The sequence below is a fragment of the Cotesia glomerata genome, linkage group LG4 (genome assembly GCF_020080835.1).
Source record: "Cotesia glomerata isolate CgM1 linkage group LG4, MPM_Cglom_v2.3, whole genome shotgun sequence".
NCBI lineage: Eukaryota > Metazoa > Arthropoda > Insecta > Hymenoptera > Braconidae > Cotesia > Cotesia glomerata.
Genome location: NC_058161.1, coordinates 17,888,829 through 17,911,322, shown reverse-complemented (window position 1 = coordinate 17,911,322; position 22,494 = coordinate 17,888,829). Strand labels below are relative to the sequence as shown.

The window sequence follows — 22,494 nt, the reverse complement described above, 5'->3', positions numbered from 1 at the left end:
TTAATTTCTCAATAAATATCTCGGTAACTGATATATTTTATTGCAAAAAAAGAAACCTGAATATTTCGAAAATCTGATTTTTAGTTTTTTTTTACTTCATCTAATCCATGACTGATAGTATAATTCGAGAAATACTGCAAACGTCTGATTTTCTTGTAAGACTCTGAACAAATACTAACATTTAAAAATTTTATTTTTTCAAAAATTTGTCCGGTAAAGTATCATTTAAACCTCACTATAAGATAAATAAGGACCTTAACTATTAGAAAAAAATTAAATTTACTCATAATCTAATTTTTTTTATTTTACATTGGCGGCGAAAGGACCTCCTTAATATATTTTGTATGTTACTTTACATGAGAAAGCATTACGTGTTCAAAATTAATAAAATTACTTTATGATGTATTTTGAAAATTACCATCCGATTTATCACCTTTTCTCTTTAATTTTATTAAACTTTATTTTTTAGTGGAAAAAATTAATAAATTAATAATTTCTGATATAAATAATTAATCGAAAATATCGCTTGTAAGTAGTGTCCATCTATTGGTATTGACTGTCCATCTACTGGGGTTTTGGACTTTTTCTTACATTTTTCTTTTTTTATTAATTACTACAAAGTTTTACGAGGTTTTACTTATTTTTTCCTGGTTAATTATATATTTTTACATAAATATAATTTACTTTATCACAACTTATCTGTATATTCCTATATTATTTTTTTAATAGAATACGAGAGTTTGCTTAACCGTCCATCTATTGGGGTATTTACCCTATTAAGAAAAATTCTTTTTTTTTTTTTAATTTTAAATTTAATTATGATAAATACAAGAAAAGTCTTAATTTGAATATAAGAATTAAAGACTTAAAATCAGTGATGCGAATACAAAAAGATGATAATTTAAGATAATAAACTCATGTAACAAAATTGAGAAGATGAATATCAATATTAATTTAAAATTAAGATTCATTGTCTCGTTCACGCTTCATGAAGAATTCAAAAGTCTAAATTTATTTTAAAATTCAAAATATTTATAATTTTAGAGCTAAAATTTGTAAGGAAAATAGATATCTTAAATTCACGGTAATAATAATTTGTACACTAATCTCTACTGCAGTACGGACTTTAACTATAGCAAAACTTGGTCCCACTCTCACTAAAATGCCTAAATTAAAATCAAATGAACTTAACCTCATTTAATTGATACAAATATATTTCCATAGAATGACGGAATTTGTTATTTATTATTTAATAAATTATCAAGAATTAAAGGTACCTATTATTTGATAAAAATATTAACCAATCTTTTCGTAACTGTACCCCTGTAAAAAAAAAATTGTCCCAAGCTTGGGACATCCAAACGTGACACTTTTTGGGACAATTTTGGGACATCTTAGAAATAAACAGAAATTTTAAAATAGTGCATTTAAGTAATTTTTTGTCAATTTTACGTATTTTTTTAAAGATTTTCAGAGAACGTCGTCAATTTTATGACAATTTTAAACGTTTATTAAATGATTTAAGAAAAAATAATTTATTTTTGCACAGCTGTAAATTTGTCGAGAAATTGATGAATAAAACATTTATTAACCATTTTTGGAACAATTTAAGGATAATTTTGGGACAATTTTAGGACATTTTCGGAACATTATTTGGACATTTCAAAAATATTTTTAGAACTTTTTTTAAATATTTTTAAGACAATTTTGAACGTTTTTCAAATGATTTTAAGAAAGATAATTTATCATTGCACAATTATAGATTTATCGTAAGATTAATGGATGAAAATTTTTAGGATAATTTTGGAACATTTTTAGGACAATTTTGGGACATTTTTGGGACAATTTTAGGACATTTTCGGAACATTTTTTGGACGTTTTTTAATATTTTTAGGACAATTTTGAACGTTTTTCAAATAATTTTAAGAAAGACAATTGTTTTTTGCACGGTTGCAGATACATCATAAAATTAATGAATGAAAAATTTTAGGACAATTTTGGGACATTTTCGAAACATTTTTTGGACATTTTCAAAACATTTTTTGGACGTTTTTAATTATTTTTAGGACAATTTTGAACGTTTTTCAAATGATTTTAAGAAAGACAATTGCTTTTTTCACGGTTGCAGATACATCGTAAAATTAATGAATGAAAAATTTTAGGACAATTTTAGGAAATTTTTGGGACAATTTTAGGACATTTTTGGGAAATTTTTGGGACAATTTTAGGACATTTTTGGAACATTTTCGGGGCATTTTCGGAACATTTTTTGGACAATTTTTTTTTACACGGGTATAAAGGCTACTTTTTTACCGTTTAACAATTTGTAAACAAACAGCTGTTCTTATAACAATTGCCAATATACGATAAAAAGAAAGAAAATGATGGCGCCCAATATTACTTACGGTATGCTTTAATAGCATAGGGTTTTATTCCCAGGATTAAACTTGGTATTACTGTGGAGATGTTACTAACTTTTTTACAGCAAGAATCTATATACTTACAGTAAAAATAATCGTTCAATTATACTTTGTATTTTTGCAGGAAAAATACTTTTTTTAAAGTCTATTTGTTATAACAGAAATAAAATTCTATCCTTCAAGAATTTTATCGGCATCTTCAATTTTCTAGATCTTCTTAGAAATCAATAATTGTTAGTTAAAATATTAAAAAGTATATTGAGTTCTAATTTTTAGTTTAAGATGTTTTTTTTGTCAATAAATTTAATTTTTTAATTAAAATATTGTTATAAAAATTTGAGCACAACACTTAAAACACTATATAAGTAAAATTTGTATTTTAGAAAAAATTTTTTTCGTGCATTAATTTACAGAATAAATAGTTAGTGATTAGTGTTTGTGTGAGTAGTGATATAATTCAAAGCATGCGTAAAATTACATCAAAAGCGACACATTTAGGCGATAAATAGATAAAATTAGTTTAATTATGAATAGATAATAGATGCTTTTAAAAAATGAATACTGAAAAATGAAAAATACACACAGAAAAAAAGAAATATTTGATCGAAATAAGATTTATTTGAGCCAAATATATAAGATAGTTGGATATGGCCAAATAAATATTTATTTCTAGTAAATATATAATATATTTGAGCGATTTAGTTGCGTCAAATAAATAGTTTATTCATGGTAAAGATATGGTTTATTTGTGGTAAATAAATCATAGTTGACGACAATAATAAACTTTTAAAATTTATTGTAACATTAAAGTTAGCTGTCACTTGACCAATTTTTAATTTTATTTAACAAATAAATTAATTCTAAAAAATTATTTTTTAAAAATTGCATTTTAATTTTTTAAAATTTCTACATGTCAACTTTTTTCTCTTATTTTTTTTGCCATAATTTATTTGTTAACAAAAGTTCTACAAATTATTAAATATCTGCTAAATTATTTTTATCAATTTTCAGAAATTATAATGGCTTTAAAATGAAAAAAAAATTATTTTTTATTCTTTTAGTTGAATAACGAAATATTTTCCGTGTCTTCTATTGAATGAAAGTGTGAATTGTAGGTTAAGGATAATTTAGATTTGTTTTCGTAAAATATAATCCGAACAAAAACAGTTTCACTGTAAAAAAGTCGCGCCAAGTCCACGTTCATAAGACTATTAGGAAAAAAAAATTTTTTTTTTTCTTTACAAAAAGATACAAAATAAAAAAATTAAAAAATCCAAGTAACCGATATGATTGTTTATGATTTTCGGAAAAAAAAAAATTTTATTGTAAATTTAAAAATTAAAAAAAAAATTTTAGAACGTATTTAGTGTGCGTGGTTGCAAAATATTTTACTTTTAATGAAATTCGTAAAATCTATTTACTAGGACTTTAAAAAAATTGAAATACACAATGACGCACACCAAGTACGTTCTAAAATTTTTTAATTTTTAAATTTACAATTATATTTTTTTTTAATTTCCGAAAATCATAAACAATCATATCGGTTACTTGAATTTTTTTATTTTGTATCTTTTTGTAAAGAAAAAAAAAATTTTTTTTCCTAATAGTCTTATGAACGTGGACTTGGTGCGACTTTTTTACAGTGAAACTGTTTTTGTTCGGATTTTAGTATTTTTTGTAATTATAATGAAAATTTAAAATTGATAACAACTTAAATCTCGTGTTGACTGCATTTTTTACTGCAAACTATCCCCTTGAAGCTACAGTTTATGTAGATGTAATTCCAGTGCACCCTGGCGGCCATAGATGCAAGCTATGAATCTTTTTTTTATTGTAGTTGCGTGTCTATAGGAAGGATTACTACACATATTCATTTTATCTAGTCTGTGGCGCTGATATTCCCCATCGAAAAAAAGTCAGGATCGAAATTTCTGGGCTTACTATAGTTTGTGCTGATAAAATTTAATAATTTTAAGTGAATTAAGTGTTATAATTGATTATAATTAATTAATATCAGTAAAATAAAGTATAAATTACTTTTATAATATATCATTTTGGAAAAAGGAGAACCATATAATTAAATAAAATTTTGCAACCTCGAAATACCGTTCTGCTTACAGTAAACACAGTCGGTAGTCTGGCGCTCCGTTTACAACGGGATTTTTGAACGGAACTTGGCGCCAGATTCTACCGAATCTGTGGATATTTTAAGCACCTTATCATATAGGTTAGGTATGACTTTTTTTAATCTCCAATTAATGAATAGTTATTAGTTAATATTATTTATGCAAACACTGTTATGTATGCAAATAAACTATTTTTTGAAAGCTGAGAGTTTTAATGCCAAAGATGTCGTTGTTTCGGACAAACTTAGCATCTTTACCACAAATAAATGATATATTTCTGACAAATAATAAAATAATTCGAGTCAACTGTTATATTTACTTGTACCAAATATATATGGTTGTCATAAAGAAATATTTTAAAAAACGACTCAAATCTACAGATTCGGTAGAATCTGGCGCCAAGTTCCGTTCAAATCTGCTGTAAACGGAGCGCCAGACTACCGACTGTGTTTACTGTAAGCAGAACGGTATTTTGAGGTTGCAAAATTTTATTTAATTCTACGGTACTTTTTTTTTCCTAAATTGTATATTATAACAGTAATTCATACTTTATTTGACTGTTATTAATTAATTATATTCACTTATAACAATTAATCTACTTGAAATTATTAAATTTAATCAGCACAAACTATAGCAACGCAAAAATTTCGATCCTGACTTTTTTTTCGATGGGCAAAGTGATCTGCCACAGACTAAATAATTCGAGAATGCATAGTAATCCTTCATTAGATGGGAAACTACAGTTAAAAATAGATATTTCACAGCTTGCATCTACGCCCGCCAGGTTGCGCTGGAATTATTTTTACATAAACTGTAGTTTCAAGGGGATAGTTTGCTATAAAAAATGCAACCAACGCGAGATTTAATTAAGTTGGTACCAATTGTAAATTTTATTATAATTACAAAAATACTAAAAATCCGAACAAAACAGTTTTCACTGTAAAAATCGCGCTGAAAGTCCATAAGACTATTAAGAAAAAAATTTGTTTTTTTTACAAAAATATATAAAATAATAAAATTAAATCAAGTAACCGATATGATTGTTTATGATTTTCGAAATTAAAAATTTGTTATAAATTTAAAAATTAAGAAAAAATTTTGGAACGTACTTGGTGTGCGTCATTGTATTTCAATTTTTCAAATTTTGCAACTGCGCACACTAAATACGTTCCAAACTTTTTTTCTTAATTTTTAAATTTATAACAAAATTTTTTTTAATTTCCGAAAATCATAAACAATCATATCGGTTACTTGGATTTTTTAATTTTATTATTTTATATATTTTTGTAAAGAAAAAAACAAATTTTTTTTTCTTAATAGTCTTATGAACGTGGACTTGGCGCGATTTTTTTACAGTGAAACTGTTTTTGTTCGGATAAATTGATTTATTTGAGACAAATAATTCTTTTTTTCTGTGCACAATAATTTAGTTAAAAAGTATATCAAGCAGTATGTAATAAATGAAATGAAATCAACGCGTTGTTAATGATTTTGGGTTTCTAATTTCTATTCGGGAAATGAAGGAAACGGAAGTTATGCCGAATATTATATCGTAGATGTACGAAAAATGATAAACCATTCGAAATAGTTGATAAATGAAGTTAAAATTTGAAATAAATGAAATTAATATTGTGATCAAAGTATGTCCGCTTTTTTTTTTATTTTTATTTTTAAAATTACTTAAAACTTTCTGATTAATTTTTTTTTCAAAATTTTTGTTAAAAATGTAAATTTTTATCCAAAAAATATTTTCATTCTAAAAAAACAATAAATTTCATATAAAAATCGTATAAATTTGAGTTTCTTAAATTGACTTTACGAAAAATTACTTAATTAGTAAAATTTCGGGTGGAAAATCTTTTACAAACAAATCACGGACACACTGTTCACAAAAATGATAAATGACCGTGAAAAAAAGATTTAAAAAAAAAAAAAAAATAAACAACAAAAAAGATGAATGTGATGAAAAAAAATTACCTTGAAGGACTGCTCAGAGAAACCAGAGAAACCAGAATGAGGGTTCGATCCGTAACATACAAGAAGCGAACAGAAAACAGAAAAAAAAAACAAATTGTGACGTTGAATTTTGTAGCTCCTTTTTTTTAGTATCCTATTTCCTTCTTTTCTTTCTACTCTACACTACTCTACTTCCTACCCCTTTTTTTATTTACATTACTTTTTATTTTATTTGTCTTTTATTTGTATCCGCAACTGAGAATAACAATAAAAAAAGTAAAGTAAAATAAAATATAAATTGTCAACCGGACACACACTTATTTATTCATTGTTACGATTACGTCAGGACGGAAGGCTTATTATCTCGTGTTACCTATTTTTATTATTATTTTATGCTTTTTGCTCTCTTTTATTCGTCCTTCGGTGAGTAATATGTGAGTCTATGCAGATATAAATTCACAGACACTGTTACGGAATACATTTAAGTACATTTTGGGCTCTGACGCATGGCGCTAATATAAATTCATGAAACCCGCCCTACACCGATTTTACCTTGGTGTGTGGAATTTTTTTCTTTTTTAAACTTTTTTTATATGTTTATATTTGCATATTAATATTTTTTCGAGAAACTTTCGTCCAGAGTTTATTTGATAACTTTTTTTTTTTGTTTCAATGCTCAAAGTTGGTTAATTAAATTTTTTTTATCGGTAATTGTTTTATAGGCAATTATTCATACAGATAGGAAATTGCTGGTGCTAATTCGAAACACTTTTTAATTATTGAGAATAAAGTGTTTTTTTTTTTGGAAAAAAAAATTTTTATCACACTAAAAATTTGTAAAGTATACACGGGAAAAAAAATCCTATGAAAAATTACAATGGTAACATCGTAATCCAGGACAAAACTTTCAGTATGTTGATTTTTACGATGCTGCCGTCTAAAGAATACAATTTGAATTATTGAAAATTACGATGTTATTTAGTAAATTTTTTTTCCGTAAAAGCAAAGGGACAGTACCACGTAAGTCATAATAGAATCTAAATATTTTTTTCATTAAAATTAAAAATTTGAATACGAAAATTCATTACAACACTGTAAAAAAAAACCGGTGTGAGTCCGTGCGGTGTACGGTGTTAAAAATTCCGGTGTTAAATTCAACACCGAAATCGGTGTAGCAGTAACACCGGTCGCGGTGTAAATATTTTTTTTTCGGTGTTAAATCGGTGTTATAAATTTTCCGGTGTTGATAATATTTTAACTAACACAATTTTTATAATTAAACTTTTTATGTTTAATAATTAAAGATTAATAATCAAAAAAAAGTTAATATTTAATTTAGAAAGTTTAAAATAATACAATATAAAAAAGATAAAAGTTTTTGATTAAAATAAATACACTGTGAAAAATTTCGATGTAAAAATGGACCCAGAGCACTTTACATGGCCGTGTGGTGTGAAATTCTCTCGGTGTAAATTTTCGATCCGTGTTACTTTAACACCATTATTAAAGGACAATTTTAGGACATCATATAGATAATCGGAAACTCTAAAATAGTGGATTTTAGTAATTATTTCATAACTTTTAAGTATTTTTTTTAAGATTTTCGGAATACTTCTAAGATAATTTTAGAATCAATGCAATTTATTTGAAGCAATTTAGTTGAAATTTTGTACTTAATACTTTTGAATAATCTTAAAACATTTTTTTAACTATTTGAGAACAAATTTTGAATAAATTTGGGACATTTTTCGGATATTTTTGAGACAATTTTGGAACATTTTTTGGACAGTTTTAGTCCAATTTTTACAACAATTATTGTCTCGGATAGCTTAACTGGTAGAGCCCTTGGCGCGTAACCGAAAGATCTGGGTTCGATTCCCAGTCTGGGCTGTCTGATTATTTTTTCAATTACGGAAAAATTCCCACTGAGTAGGTCCCCCCTTTCCCCTATCCGTTCTTTCCCAACTCCCTTAAAATTTGCTTTAATATGGTATTTTTACAACAAATTTGAAACATTTTTGGAACAATTTTACGACAATTTTGAACGTTTTTTAAATGATTTTCATATAGATAATTTATTTTTGCACAGCTGTAGATTCGTCATGTTTAAAACATCCATTATATTATGAGAAACATCATGATGGTTACGATGAAAATAATTATTATATTGTTCCTAAACATTTAATATTGTAATTACTATTTAACTTGTTGTATAACCATCATTAAATCGATTTCTGCGTAATTTTATAAGTTGAAAATTCTTAAATAAATGTTACTTGTCTCATTTTGATAAATATTGAATATTAATTGTGTTTTATGGATCATGTAATATTCATATTCCGATACGGTGTAAATTTATTCTACTGTTACACCGGTATTACACCGGTTACACTGATATTACACCGGTTTAACACCGGATTTTTAACACCGCAAAAGAGCACCGCTACACCAGTGTTAATACACAGGTGTTACATAGCGGTGTTAAAATGAGTCCATTTTAACACCGCTTTTTTTACAGTGAATAATTAAACCGTTATCTAATTAACAGTTATTTAACATTATTATTAATTAAAATAATTTAATAATTTAATTAACAAAAACAATAAATAGTCAACGTTTGAGTCAAGTATTTTTTCACAAAATGTGGACCTGGCAACACTGCGCTTAACAGCTGTTTATATTTATCCCACCGTGTAGTGTTAAGTTGAAAAACATAACCCGCAAAAATACAAAGGAATTATTAAAATTCAAAATTCGCGCGTTATATTCTGTGCAACGTTGCCACACTGCGCTAAATCACGTGGTTTATTTATTTTTAAATATGTCGGACTGAAATTTTCGTGAATTTCTCATCTTTTGCATTAAAATATCTTTAAAAGCCTTCGTCAGAAAATTTTCATTTTATTTTTGACGTATTCTACGAAAGTTGATTGACTGAAAGAGAAGTTTTTTGTTTTTTAATATTCCTATGAGATAGTTACATAAATCGATATATGTGCAATGCGCCAATAGTCTCTATAGGCTACATGTTAAATTTAAATTTTTTAATAATTTATTAAACGATAACCCTTTGTCAGATCTATTCCAAAAAATTAATTTAGACGTATGAAATAGTAATTCATAACATATCAAAAAATTAGCTTTTGATCTTTACAAGTGCATTAGTGTCCGAACAACCTTAATAAAAGAGAGACCAGTAGTTTGCGACGCTACCACCGAAAGATGACCAACTACTGTATGGAGGATCTTATTATGTGACTGAACAGTAAATTTAGACCGTCCCTCTGATAACGTAAGGGGATAAGCCTTGGACTTGAGGCGGAGAGGACACCGGGTTCGATTCCTCGGTGATGCAGAATTATTTTTTCAGTGACCTTAACTTCTTTTTAATTTGAGTGATAGAAATTTACGATGTTGCATCGTAAAAATTATGGTGTTTGAGTTCTGGTCCGGCGCTACAATGTCCTATACTAAAAATTACGATGTTTTCATTGTAATTTTTCGTACAATTTTCTTTCCGTGTACACTGATAAAAATAAAACTTTTTCTTCAAAATGTCATTCTTGTTTTAAGTAATTCAATTCTCTTAACTTAAGAAATTGATTTTCGAATCAAAAAAACTTGGTTGTTTTAAAATAAGATATATATAACTTCGCCCAAGAATTTCTTTCTCTTGGATTAAGATAGACGGTAACATTGGTTCAAGATATTACCGACTTTTTCCAAGTATGGCGCGACTCAAAAATTAAGATATTATTTCACTTGTTTTAAGCATATAAATTTTAGTATTTTTGCTATTGTCTGTATTAATAAATATTTTTCGGAATATAGAGAAATACAAATTTTTTAACTTCAAAGTTTTTTTCTGACTTAAACTTATAACATTATAAATAAAAAAATTTGTTCTTGAATCAACAATCAATAATTCTTGAAATGAAATAAAAGTATTCTTTATTGAAGAGAATCGTTTTTGAATAAAGAATTCACTTGTATCGATCGAAGATAATATAGTCTTGAACCAAGTAAAAATGTTATCGATCGGAGTGATTAGATCTTTCACTCCAAGAAACATGAAATCAAGACAAGAATTTCTTGAAATAAGACAACTAGTTCTCTTCAAAATAATTTTCTTGGAGCAAGAATATTTTTCTTGAATGAAGATATTTTTTTTATCAGAGTATAATTTTTGATGATGAATAAATCTTAATAATTGCTACACAGAAAAAAAGGTTCACTTGAGCCAAGAAAATATTTTCTTTTTAATTATTTTCTTGAGCGAAAAAAAAATTTTTTTTGACAAGAAATTTCACTTATTCCAACAAAATTAATTCTCTTGCTTTAAGGGGTCTACCCTCTTTAGACGGGCAAAGATAAGGCTATTTTCACGAATTTTTTTGACCGGTATACGTCATAAATATGGACATAAAAAGTGTTAGGCCTAAAAAATACACTATTTGATTACACAAGAGAATTTTTTTTATATTTATTTTAAGGGGTCTACCCTCTTTAGAATTTTGAAAAAATCGAATTTTTTTTTTTTTGTATTTTTCGAAAGTATACATATTTAAAAGTATCATACTGAAAATTTATAAAGATCCGAGCAGCCTAACTGTACTTTTGGACGATGTTTACGTAGCTACCTGAGCGCGCTAATATGCGGACCGCTCGGAGCGGTACGGCCTACCTGCCTTTGTATTCATTAGCAGCTGCAACCTTTTTCAGGTATACTGACAAATGTACAATACTATAATATACTATCCATACTGAAAATTTTCATTTATGATAGGTTATTCTCGAAGGATACCGTTCCATTAGAATTTCTCCCTATATTAGTCGTGTTTGAAATTTTCAACCGTCAGTATCTGTGCTCGTGATTACCGAAATGGACAAGAAAAGTGTAAATCAAACTGCCTAGTGGAGACGTCCAGGTTCGAAGCCGAAAAAGCGGAAATTTCATGGAGTGCTTCCACATGACCACGAGGCAAATACAAGTTATGCTAGTGCATCTGCGTCGAAGTTACAACAATCGGAAGATACCAGTTTCGACGTACACGTGGATCAAACGTCGGGATACAGTATTATACAGTTTTTCCTGGTTTTCTCTACGTTGCAAGAGTATTTAATGTGTAAAACTTGTGATAAAGATATTTCTTTTACAAAGTATGGACAGCGAGGACTCGGTTTTAAAGTTTGTGTTACATGTGAGTGTGGCGAAAGGTACATTAATTCGTGTCACATGATTTCTACTGGATACGAAATTAATCGTCGTCTAGTGTATATTATGCGTTTGATTGGTGTTGGATTGAGTGGTATTAATAAGTTTTGTGGCCTTATGGAACTTGGAACTGGGATAAGCTCCTCTATTTATTATAAAATTATCGATTCGATCTCTATCGCGGTGAAAAGTGTGTATGATGTAGTGATGCTGAAGGCTGTTAGAGAAGAGAAACTCTTGAATGCTCAGCACGGAGAACCAGAAGATATTTTAACCGTTTCGGGAGACGGTTCCTGGCAAAAAAGAGGATTTTCTTCTCTTATTGGCATAATTTCTTTGATATATAAACGCAGTAAAAAAATCGCGAACGTCGCTATCAGATCAAGTCACTGCAAAGCATGCGAGAAAAAGAAAGGAACTGAGAAAACGATTGAATATACAGCGTGGTACGAAACGCACAAAAGAGACTGTAGTGCTAATCACTCTGGTAGTGCTGGAAAAATGGAAGTTGACGGTGTATGTGAAATGTTTTTGCAATCTTTAGAAAAATTTTCTGTGCGTTATGGTTTTTACATCGGAGATGGCGACACGAAGACTTTCAAAATGCTGCTCAATACACAACCGTATGGCGAAGATTTTATAGTAAAAAAGTTGGAGTGCGTCTTACACGTCGCAAAAAGAGTCTTCAAGCGCGCTAGTGAGGCTAAAAAAATTCTCACACAGGCAAGGAAAGCTGCAAAGAAGGACGAGAAAAAAGCCCAGTGAAAAAAAGTGCAGCAAAAACAGTTGTCGTGAAAAAAAGAAGAATCGTCGTAAAAAAAATTCCTGCTGTAAAAACTCAGGATTTAACGATAAAATTGATGAAAGAACTATCAAGAAACTATCTTTTAGCGATTCGAAGACATCCCGATTCCGTGGAAGAAATGCGCAAAGAGATCTGGGCAGGATTTTTTCATAAGATTTCAACTGACAGCAATCCACAGCATTCATACTGTTCTGAATCCTGGTGTAAATACAAGATAGCTATAAAAGATAACTCCGTTCATAAATTCAAACATCCTCCTGCCCTTGCTCAAGATGTTCAAGAAGTTTTAAAACCGATCTATGACGATTTGACAAAACAAGAACTGCTTGAAAGATGCCTCGATGGCAACACGCAGAATAATAACGAATCTTTCAACAACTGTGTCTGGTCAATGGCTCCCAAACACATCTTTTGCGGAAAAAAAAATTGTTGAAATAGCTTGTCAAACAGCTGCTTGTATTTTTAACGAGGGATTTCATCCAGTATTAAAAATCTTGGAAGTAATGGGCGTCAAAATCGGCCCGATCGCCGCACAGTTTGCTGCTGACTGTGACAGAACGCGCATACGAGTTGCAAACCGCCGCAGCACCGATGCCTCTAAGGAAGCCAGAACGAAACGAAGGCAGGCTATTTTGGATGAAAATGAGCACTATGAAGAAGATGAAGGCATAATGTATGGTGCAGGCATCGCTGATTAGACGTAAGTAAGATTTTTTCACGATTTTTCGTTACAGAAAACTTTAAACGCGTTTTTCTCGGAATGACGTTTTTGGACGGCTTGTTGATAAAATCTCCGAAACTATTCAACCGAACCTTACCAAAATTTAACCACATGTTCTTGATGACTATAGCTATCGCGCATATCATACGATTTTTGAAATTTTGAGTTTAACTATTTATTTTTGGCAAAGAACGACGGAAAAAACGTGATTTTTCGTACTTTTTCGAAAAATGCCTGCCATTTTGTCATTTTTGAAAAAAAAAAATCGTATGATATGCACTATAGCCATTTACTTACTGAATCTAAAACTATTTTTTTTTTTTTTTTTTTCAGATCATCCATTCCAGATATTTCATCAACAGCGCACACTCATCTTTTTTTTTGGACCAGTCTTCTCCCTCATTTTTATGTATAAAAACTGATTAAGGGGTCTACCCTCTTTAGACGGGCAAAGATAAGGCTATTTTCACGAATTTTTTTGACCGGTATACGTCATAAATATGGACATAAAAAGTGTTAGGCCTAAAAAATACACTATTTGATTACACAAGAGAACCGAAACGGTTAAAATATCTTCTGGTTCTCCGTGCTGAGCATTCAAGAGTTTCTCTTCTCTAACAGCCTTCAGCATCACTACATCATACACACTTTTCACCGCGATAGAGATCGAATCGATAATTTTATAATAAATAGAGGAGCTTATCCCAGTTCCAAGTTCCATAAGGCCACAAAACTTATTAATACCACTTAATCCAACACCAATCAAACGCATAATATACACTAGACGACGATTAATTTCGTATCCAGTAGAAATCATGTGACACGAATCAATGTACCTTTCGCCACACTCACATGTAACACAAACTTTAAAACCGAGTCCTCGCTGTCCATACTTTGTAAAAGAAATATCTTTATCACAAGTTTTACACTTTAAATACTCTTGCAACGTAGAGAAAACCAGGAAAAACTGTATAATACTGTATCCCGACGTTTGATCCACGTGTACGTCGAAACTGGTATCTTCCGATTATTGTAACTTCGACGCAGATGCACTAGCATAACTTGTATTTGCCTCGTGGTCATGTGGAAGCACTCCATGAAATTTCCGCTTTTTCGGCTTCGAACCTGGACGTCTCCACTTGGCAGTTTGATTTACACTTTTCTTGTCCATTTCGGTAATCACGAGCACAGATACTGACGGTTGAAAATTTCAAACACGACTAATATAGGGAGAAATTCTAATGGAACGGTATCCTTCGAGAATAACCTATCATAAATGAAAATTTTCAGTATGGATAGTAAGGTAAAAGCCCCAGTATATGATCATGTACCAGTATATGATCACTCCATGTATTTGCATATCTATATTCGCAAATATAGGTATACAAATACATGGAGTGATCATATACTGGTACATGATCATATATTGGGGCTTTTACCTTATATTATAATATTGTACATTTGTCAGTATACCTGAAAAAGGTTGCAGCTGCTAATGAATACAAAGGCAGGTAGGCCGTACCGCTCCGAGCGGTCCGCATATTAGCGCGCTCAGATAGCTACGTAAACGTCGTCCAAAAGTACAGTTAGACTGCTCGGATTTTTATAAATTTTCAGTATGATACTTTTAAATATGTATACTTTCGAAAAATACAAAAAAAAAAAATTCGATTTTTTCAAAATTCTAAAGAGGGTAGACCCCTTAAGTCAAGAAAATCTAGTTGTTTTGAGAAAATTCACCCTTTTGCTTCAAAAAATTTAGTTCTTGATAAAAGTAAATTTTCTTGTTTTGAGAAAATTTCTCTCTTGCTCCAAAAAATTAAATATAAAGATAGGAGTAAATTTTCATTAATATTATTATTGATTAACAAGTCAAATCAGAATTTATCAACAAAATTTATAAAAAAAATCATATTTATAAAAATTTGCTTAAATTTTGAAAAAATATAATCAATATTTGCAAAATTAAATTTGAGATAAATTGTTTGAAGTATTTATCAGTAATTTTGTTTATGAAATTTTTTGAAGGTGATTAAAATTAATTTTAGTGTAAAATTTTTTACTAGGATGTTTTTTCGGATAAAAATTTATTTTTACTCTCTTGAAAAAATTCCAAATTTGCATAATTAAAATAACTTTATATATTTTTTTTTGTTGCAATTATTTTTTATGTTGAGTTTTTGTAAAAACTTCAAACAGTGTCTGGTTCTATAAATTTTTTACGTAAAATTTATCGATAATAATATTATCTTTAAAATTTAGATTAATAATAAACAATTTAAATTGTGATCAAAAATATTGAAAAATCATTAACCCAAATCGTTTTTATTCATAATTTGTAAATCTCAGCAGTAACATAGTTAATGCCAGTAGTAGAGGCTGCTCGTATATTCCGGTAGAAATGTAGTTTAGTAAATATTAAACGAAGGAAATTACCAAGGGAGTCGATTATCGAATGACTGAAGTAATGGGCAACATAAAATAAACCACAACAGAAAATCTGTTTTCCCCAAACAGTATACGATTTTCGTTAAATATTTATCCATAGTATTTAATTTTGTATAGCTACAATCGATTATTGATATTTAAATTTGAATAACTAAAATAATATATATGTTTACATTTAAAACGTCAAACATTATATGTTAAATATTTGTTATATATATTGATAAAGACATTGATATTTAAATTAAATTTAAACGCTTTATCATTAAAATTTAATTCAATTACTTTTTTTATGAAATTTGTTTAAAAAAAAAAAAAATAATAATAATAAAATTTCAAAAAATCTCGAAATTTTCTATATTATTTAGAGAATAAAAAAAATTTTGTATCCAGGATAGTCTTATGATAAAATCGGTTTTTTTAGTGAAATTTAGTGACATTGATAAATATTAAAGCTGCATTCGAAAATAATCTATCTCTAGATACATAATTAAAAAAATGACCTTGTATCTTGAGAACTATTGACATTTTTAAAAATATAAGTTCACTCCGAGATTACACTTATCGAGACCTTTCATTTAAGTACCCACATCAATTTTTTCATATATTTTATATATTTGATAAATATCATATATATATATAATATATGAAAAATATATCAAAAATGCAAGTGGGTACTCAAATGAAAGGCCTTAATGAGTGTAACATCAAGATGAGCTTATATCTTCAATAACATCATTAGGTGACAAGATGTAACATCATTTCTTAATTATTCACTGATAAAAAAATTGACTTGACTCAAGAGCCAAAGTCTTGAACCAAGAATACCATTTGAAGAAAATGATTTTCTTGAGTCAAGAGAATAAATTCTTGGGCTAAGAAATTATTCTTGGTCTAAGAAACTTTTCTTGAGTCAAGAATTTATTCTCTTGACTCAAGAAAATCATTTTCTTCGAAATGGTATTCTTGGTTCAAGACTTTGGCTCTTGAGTCAAGTCAATTTTTTTATCAGTGTTGATATTTTTAAAGATATAAGCTTATTGTGATGCAATAATTATTGAGACCTTTCATTTGAGTACCCACATCAATTTTTTATATATTTTATATATTTCATAAATATCATATATATATAATATATGAAAAATATATCAAAAATGCAAGTGGGTACTCAAATGAAAGGCCTTCATGAGTGTAACATCAAGATGAGCTTATATCTTCAATAACATAATTAGGTGACAAGATACAACATCATTTCTTAATTATTGACGTTTTTAAAGATTTAAGCTCATCTTGATGTTACACTCATTGAGACCTTTCATTTGAGTACCCACATCAATTTTTTTATATATTATATATATGTATATATGAAATATATGTCAAAATGCATGTGGGTACTCAAATGAAAGCTCTTGATGAGTGTAACATCGGGATGAGCTTATATCTTTAAAAACATGAATAGTTTAGGAAATACAGTACAATTTAACAAAATCATTATTCAATAAAGCAAAATTTTATTTATTTATAATTCACAAGTCACGGCAGTCACGTAGTGACTGCAAGGTTGCTAGTTATAATTATTATTATTTCTTCATTTCAAAATTAAAAATTTTTCCATTAATACTGAAGAAATAATAGTAATAATAATAATATAACAATATTAATTAACACGATGGAAAGAAGTGTTAAATGACTTCCAAATAAACACCTTTCCATGAAATAGACGTTATTAATAATTTCTAAAAGCTCATAAAGCAAAGAATAAGGAGTGACAACTCCCCGGTGTTTATAAACTAAAAATAAAATAAGAAGAGTCTTTACTGGGAGGAAAAGAGGACCGCTTGCTCCTATAGGGAGCTCCAGGCTTTTACTGGCCTCGTCCGCAGGGGAATCGTTAAAGACATTTAAAGTTACCCTGTTGAGCAAAGAAGAGTGACTTTCAGAAATGACTAATGCCTCAGGGAGCTTACTTTATACACATAAATATATACTAACTATTCCTCGGGGTTCTTCCGTATCATACTATTTTTATAAGTATAATTAGAAATTATTTTTTAAATTCTCTGTATATAAAAAGGATACTTTAGAATCAACACAAAATTAATGTTTTAAATACCACGTTGTTATTTATTGAACAATTATAATAGATGTCAATTTTTTTTAGAAATCGAGAAAATATGAATTTAAATACGAAAAACACTCAATAAAATTTTTCCATTAAATTAAATTTTAATTTACTTCTTATAAATATTAATTGTATTTTTCCGGAAAATTGGTCCTGACTTTTTAAAATTAAATTAGTGAATATTTTTTTTATTATAATTAGAGGTACAAAAACTTACACTGATTTTCATTCAAGAAAAATATTCTTGCTCCAAGAAAATTATTTTGAGGAGAACTAGTTGTCTTATTTCAAGAAATTCTTGTCTTGATTTCATGTTTCTTGGAGTGAGAGATCTAATCACTCCGATCGATAACATTTTTACTTGGTTCAAGACTATATTATCTTCGATCGATACAAGTGAATTCTTTATTCAAAAACGATTCTCTTCAATAAAGAATACTTTTATTTCATTTCAAGAATTATTGATTGTTGATTCAAGAACAAATTTTTTTATTTATAATGTTATAAGTTTAAGTCAGAAAAAAACTTTGAAGTTAAAAAATTTGTATTTCTCTATATTCCGAAAAATATTTTTCTGCCCTCCAGGCGGAAAGTGGCAACTTTCGGCCCGCTGCGCTAAACGAAATTGCCGCTTTCCGCCTCTGTCGGACAGAAAAATAGTATACAAACCTATGGCAGGAAAATAATAAATATCTCAGATCACATATATGTCGACCTCGGCTTCGCCTCGGGCAACATATATGTGTTCTGAGACATTTCTCATTTTCTTGCCACAGGTGTGTAATATACTATATTAATACAGAGAATAGCAAAAATACTAAAATTTATATGCTTAAAACAAGTAAAATAATATCTTAATTCTCGAGTCGCGCCATACTTGGAACAAGTCGGTAATATCTTGAACCAAAGTTACCGTCTATCTTAATCCAAAAGAATGAAATTCTTGGGCTAAGTTGTATATATATTATTTTAAAACAACCAAGTTTCTTGATTCGAGAATCAATTTCTTAAGTTAAGAGAATTAAATTACTAGAAACAAGAATGACATTTTGAAGAAAAAGTTTTTCTTGAATCGAGTCAATTTTTTTATTAGTGTACCCATTATAGAGACGTGGAAGAGTGTGTGAGTTAAATATTCCTCTCTCTGTAACTATATTTCTATCCTTTTCTTTTTTCTCAGCTGTTGACGCGACGTTGCCAAATCTTTATTCGAATAAATAGCTGACGATACACGAGTCAAAAACATTAAATGAAACTTTAAATATTTCAAAAATTATATCGGTAATGTATTATTATTAAATTTTTTTTATATTATAAAACAATCCAAGTTTCTTGTGTATAGTTTTTTATTCGTTAAAGTTGGGAGGTTAATATTGAAAAAAATAATTAAAGTCTCGACTAAAGTTTGTCCGCCATAAGATCCGGTGTATAAGGAGATAAAAAATGTGATTTTTGAAATTTAATATCTGAGTAACTAAACGGTGAATTTTTTTTAAATTTTGGGATTAGATAAATGACGTATTTATTTGTACGTATGCTTAATTTCAAAGCTTAATGTTTTAAATTATTTTTCATATTACACAGAAAGAAAAATTTCTTGATTGGAGAACAAAATTTTTGGCTCAAGAAAATTTTCGGGCGCCTGAAGGAGGACCGAAGTTATGTTGGCCGAAGTAAAAATTTTTCTTGAAATTTTATTCTTGATGGAAGTTATTTTTTCTTAATTCAAATTATCATAAATACTTGATACAATAAATTTTTATATTTGATCAAGATTTTTAGATACTTTAGGGAAGCAGCGCCCCCTACTTCAGCTGAGAAAAAAATTTTCTCCTTTTTTTCCTTATACAAAAACTTATCTAATAAACTCTTTTTAAAGCGACTAACTAATTAATCAATTATTTATTATTAGACTCAAATATTAATTAAAAAAACGACTAGCGGACTCTGATATATAAATATTATTATCCTGAAAAACAAATAATTCAGTGGTAAAGAAAAGAAAGTAGATAGTATACATTTCACTAGCAAAGATGCAGACATTTATTAATATTTTGCTGCTGATAATTACGAACATACATTTATTGATTTACTTAAATATAATTAAGTAAATAAATAAACATATATCACTGTAACAAAGTACAAAGGCGGTGCAGTAATGCAGCGTTGTTGCATTTTGTTTAGTTTGGTTTGTTTATTTATACTGAATATTAGTTAGTGATATAGAAGATTGCGTAATTGAATAAAATTTAGAGATTCAATAGAATGATATCCCTCTAATCAAATTATCCAGAGATCGGCTGTGCACATGTAATTTATAATTGTTAATCGACAAACAGAGTATCGATGATAAATAATTAGTCAGACTGGTAAATAATAAATTAGTACTGACCGCGAGGAATTGCTGGACAGTGGTGTCGACTACCATCAGCGGTCGCTGGATTAAATGGACGACGCCATTTTTAACAGGAATGTTGGCTTTCACTATTTCCGCTAGCACCACTCCAGTTGGATGTGTCGCGTCCCCGACAAGGGTGTTGGACTTCACGTACACTGGAATTAATTAATTAATATTATATTATATTGCTTTTAGGTATTTTCAATTAAGTCATTCACACAGATGGAATCAATTAAACGGTATTTTTATGTTAATTATTTCAAACATTAATTACACAAAAAAAATGTAATTCTTTTCTTGGGAATTTTTTTTTCTGATAATTTCAGTCTTGTTTTAGTTAAAATATTACACTGGTAATATGTCACACATTAGATTTTTCATATAAGTTGCATTAAAAATGCTAGTTTCAACGTTTGGAGCCAACCAGAACTTGATAATTTCAAACGAATAAGGTAAAAAGCCCCAATTATTGACAGATGTCTAAATATTGACACCCTAAATTATTAGTAGATTTTATAAAAATCTAACTATTGCAGTCGTCCTCATGGCGCAACTTTGAAAAAATTTAGTCGTTTTCTGACTCAGTTTGTCGAGCTGAGTCAGAAAATGTATATAGTTCAAAAGTTTATATATGTATGCATTTATATATATATATATACTAGCTGTTACCCGCCCGCTCCGCTGGGCAGAGAATTGAATAGAATTGTATTTTTAGATCTAGACTTGTAATTTAATTGGAGTATTGTTTTGACTTACACATATTTCAAATTCCATCGGATTGGCCTGTACCTTTTATTTATGTCATTATTCTAGCTAATATTTATTGTAACTTTCAATGTGCAATCACTTTATCATTCCCGTAGCTATTTTCCAAAAATGAATAATAATTGACATGAAGAAAAAAATATTTAAATCGGTTGACCTTGAAGGCCATCCCTGTAATTTTACTGTATCTCTTAATATTTTATCGTTCGTCATAATCGAATTTTATAGTTCGTCATAAAATCTGCTCTTAGATCATTTCTGTATCTCATATAGAAAAGAGAAAACTCCTACCAAATTTGGCGACAATAGGAGCTATAGCTTGGAAATTGAAAATTTTAATAGTTAACACCCACCCCCGCGAACCCTTGTAAGGTTAGCTATCGTAAAATTCGTTCGTATATTATTTCTCCATGTCTCACAGAAAATTTCTACCCAATCAGGAGCCTACAGAGCTATAGTTTAAAATCAGGAATTTTTCATTGTTAACACCGCCGCAATCTTTATCGGGGCGGGATATCGTAAAATTCGTTCATGAATTATTTCTACATCACATATAGAAGATAGCTATTTAATTTGGAGCATTTAGGACCTATAGCTTGGAAATTTAAAATTTTCATTGTTAACCCCTACCCCGCAATCTTTATTGGGGATCATAAAATCCGCTCATAGATCATTTGTACATCACATATAGGAGATTCCTACTAAATTTAGAGTAGATAGGAGCTATAGGTTAAAAATGGGAATTTTTCATTGTCAACGCCCCCGCAGCCCCCCTTGTGGGTGGAATTTCGTGAAATCCGTTCTTAGCTGACCTCTACTTAGCAAAAGGAATATTCCTGCCAAATTTCAAGTCTCTAGGTCTTATAGTTCCAGAGATATCGTGATGAGGGACTATCTATATCTATAGAAAGTCTCCTATATATATATATATTTATACGATATAACGCGGCTTGTCAGCACGATAGCGTTTTCAATTTATAACCGATTCTTCTCAAACTTAACATGCTTTATCTATCGATCAAGACCAAGGTTAAGTTCGAAGATGAGCTTAATCGGGCGAGTAATTTGGAAATGACAGGATTTTGAAATTTTGAAAATCGTAAAAATTGATGTTTTTACTACTTCAACTTGATATAATTACTGATCGAGATAAGATATCAAAATTCGGTAAAATGCATCGTAAAGCTCTTTTAATAAGCTTCAATTTTCACTACTCAGAAGTGGTAATAGCCTCAATATTACTCCGTTTAGAGTTCGTTTAATGAGACAGTTTTACTGTTGCAGCCGTTTTAGAATTATTGTCTACATCATAGCTTAATCATGATGTAAATTCAATAATTACGATAATGATTAGTCTTTCGTGTAATGTTTTCAGGTAATTCGTCAGTAAATATGTCACAAATTAGTTCTATATATTGTTTTCTTCAATTAAAATTTTATCCGGTTTCAAACATCTGATTGATTTGCAAATTGTTGTTCCTAAGCAGTTATTTAAAATTTGGTCGTTTATAATTCAAATTT

The 22,494-nt window shown here is 28.9% G+C and overlaps 1 protein-coding gene across 9 annotated transcripts in view; it reads right to left on the bottom strand.

Annotated features, from left to right (window-relative positions):
* Nucleotides 1-22,494, bottom strand: part of LOC123264090 (fasciclin-1) — a 382,407-nt gene that overhangs the window by 30,181 nt on the left and 329,732 nt on the right. For 6 of the 9 annotated variants that reach the window (XM_044727161.1, XM_044727167.1, XM_044727165.1 and 3 more), the window contains exons 7-8: nt 20,203-20,363; nt 6,524-6,532 (exon numbers count right to left, since the gene is read on the bottom strand). In XM_044727161.1, coding sequence (XP_044583096.1) covers nt 6,524-6,532; nt 20,203-20,363 — 170 coding nt within the window. The remainder of the gene's footprint in view (nt 1-6,523; nt 6,533-20,202; nt 20,364-22,494) is intronic. The other 3 variants (XM_044727163.1, XM_044727164.1, XM_044727166.1) reach the window with 1 other exon arrangement.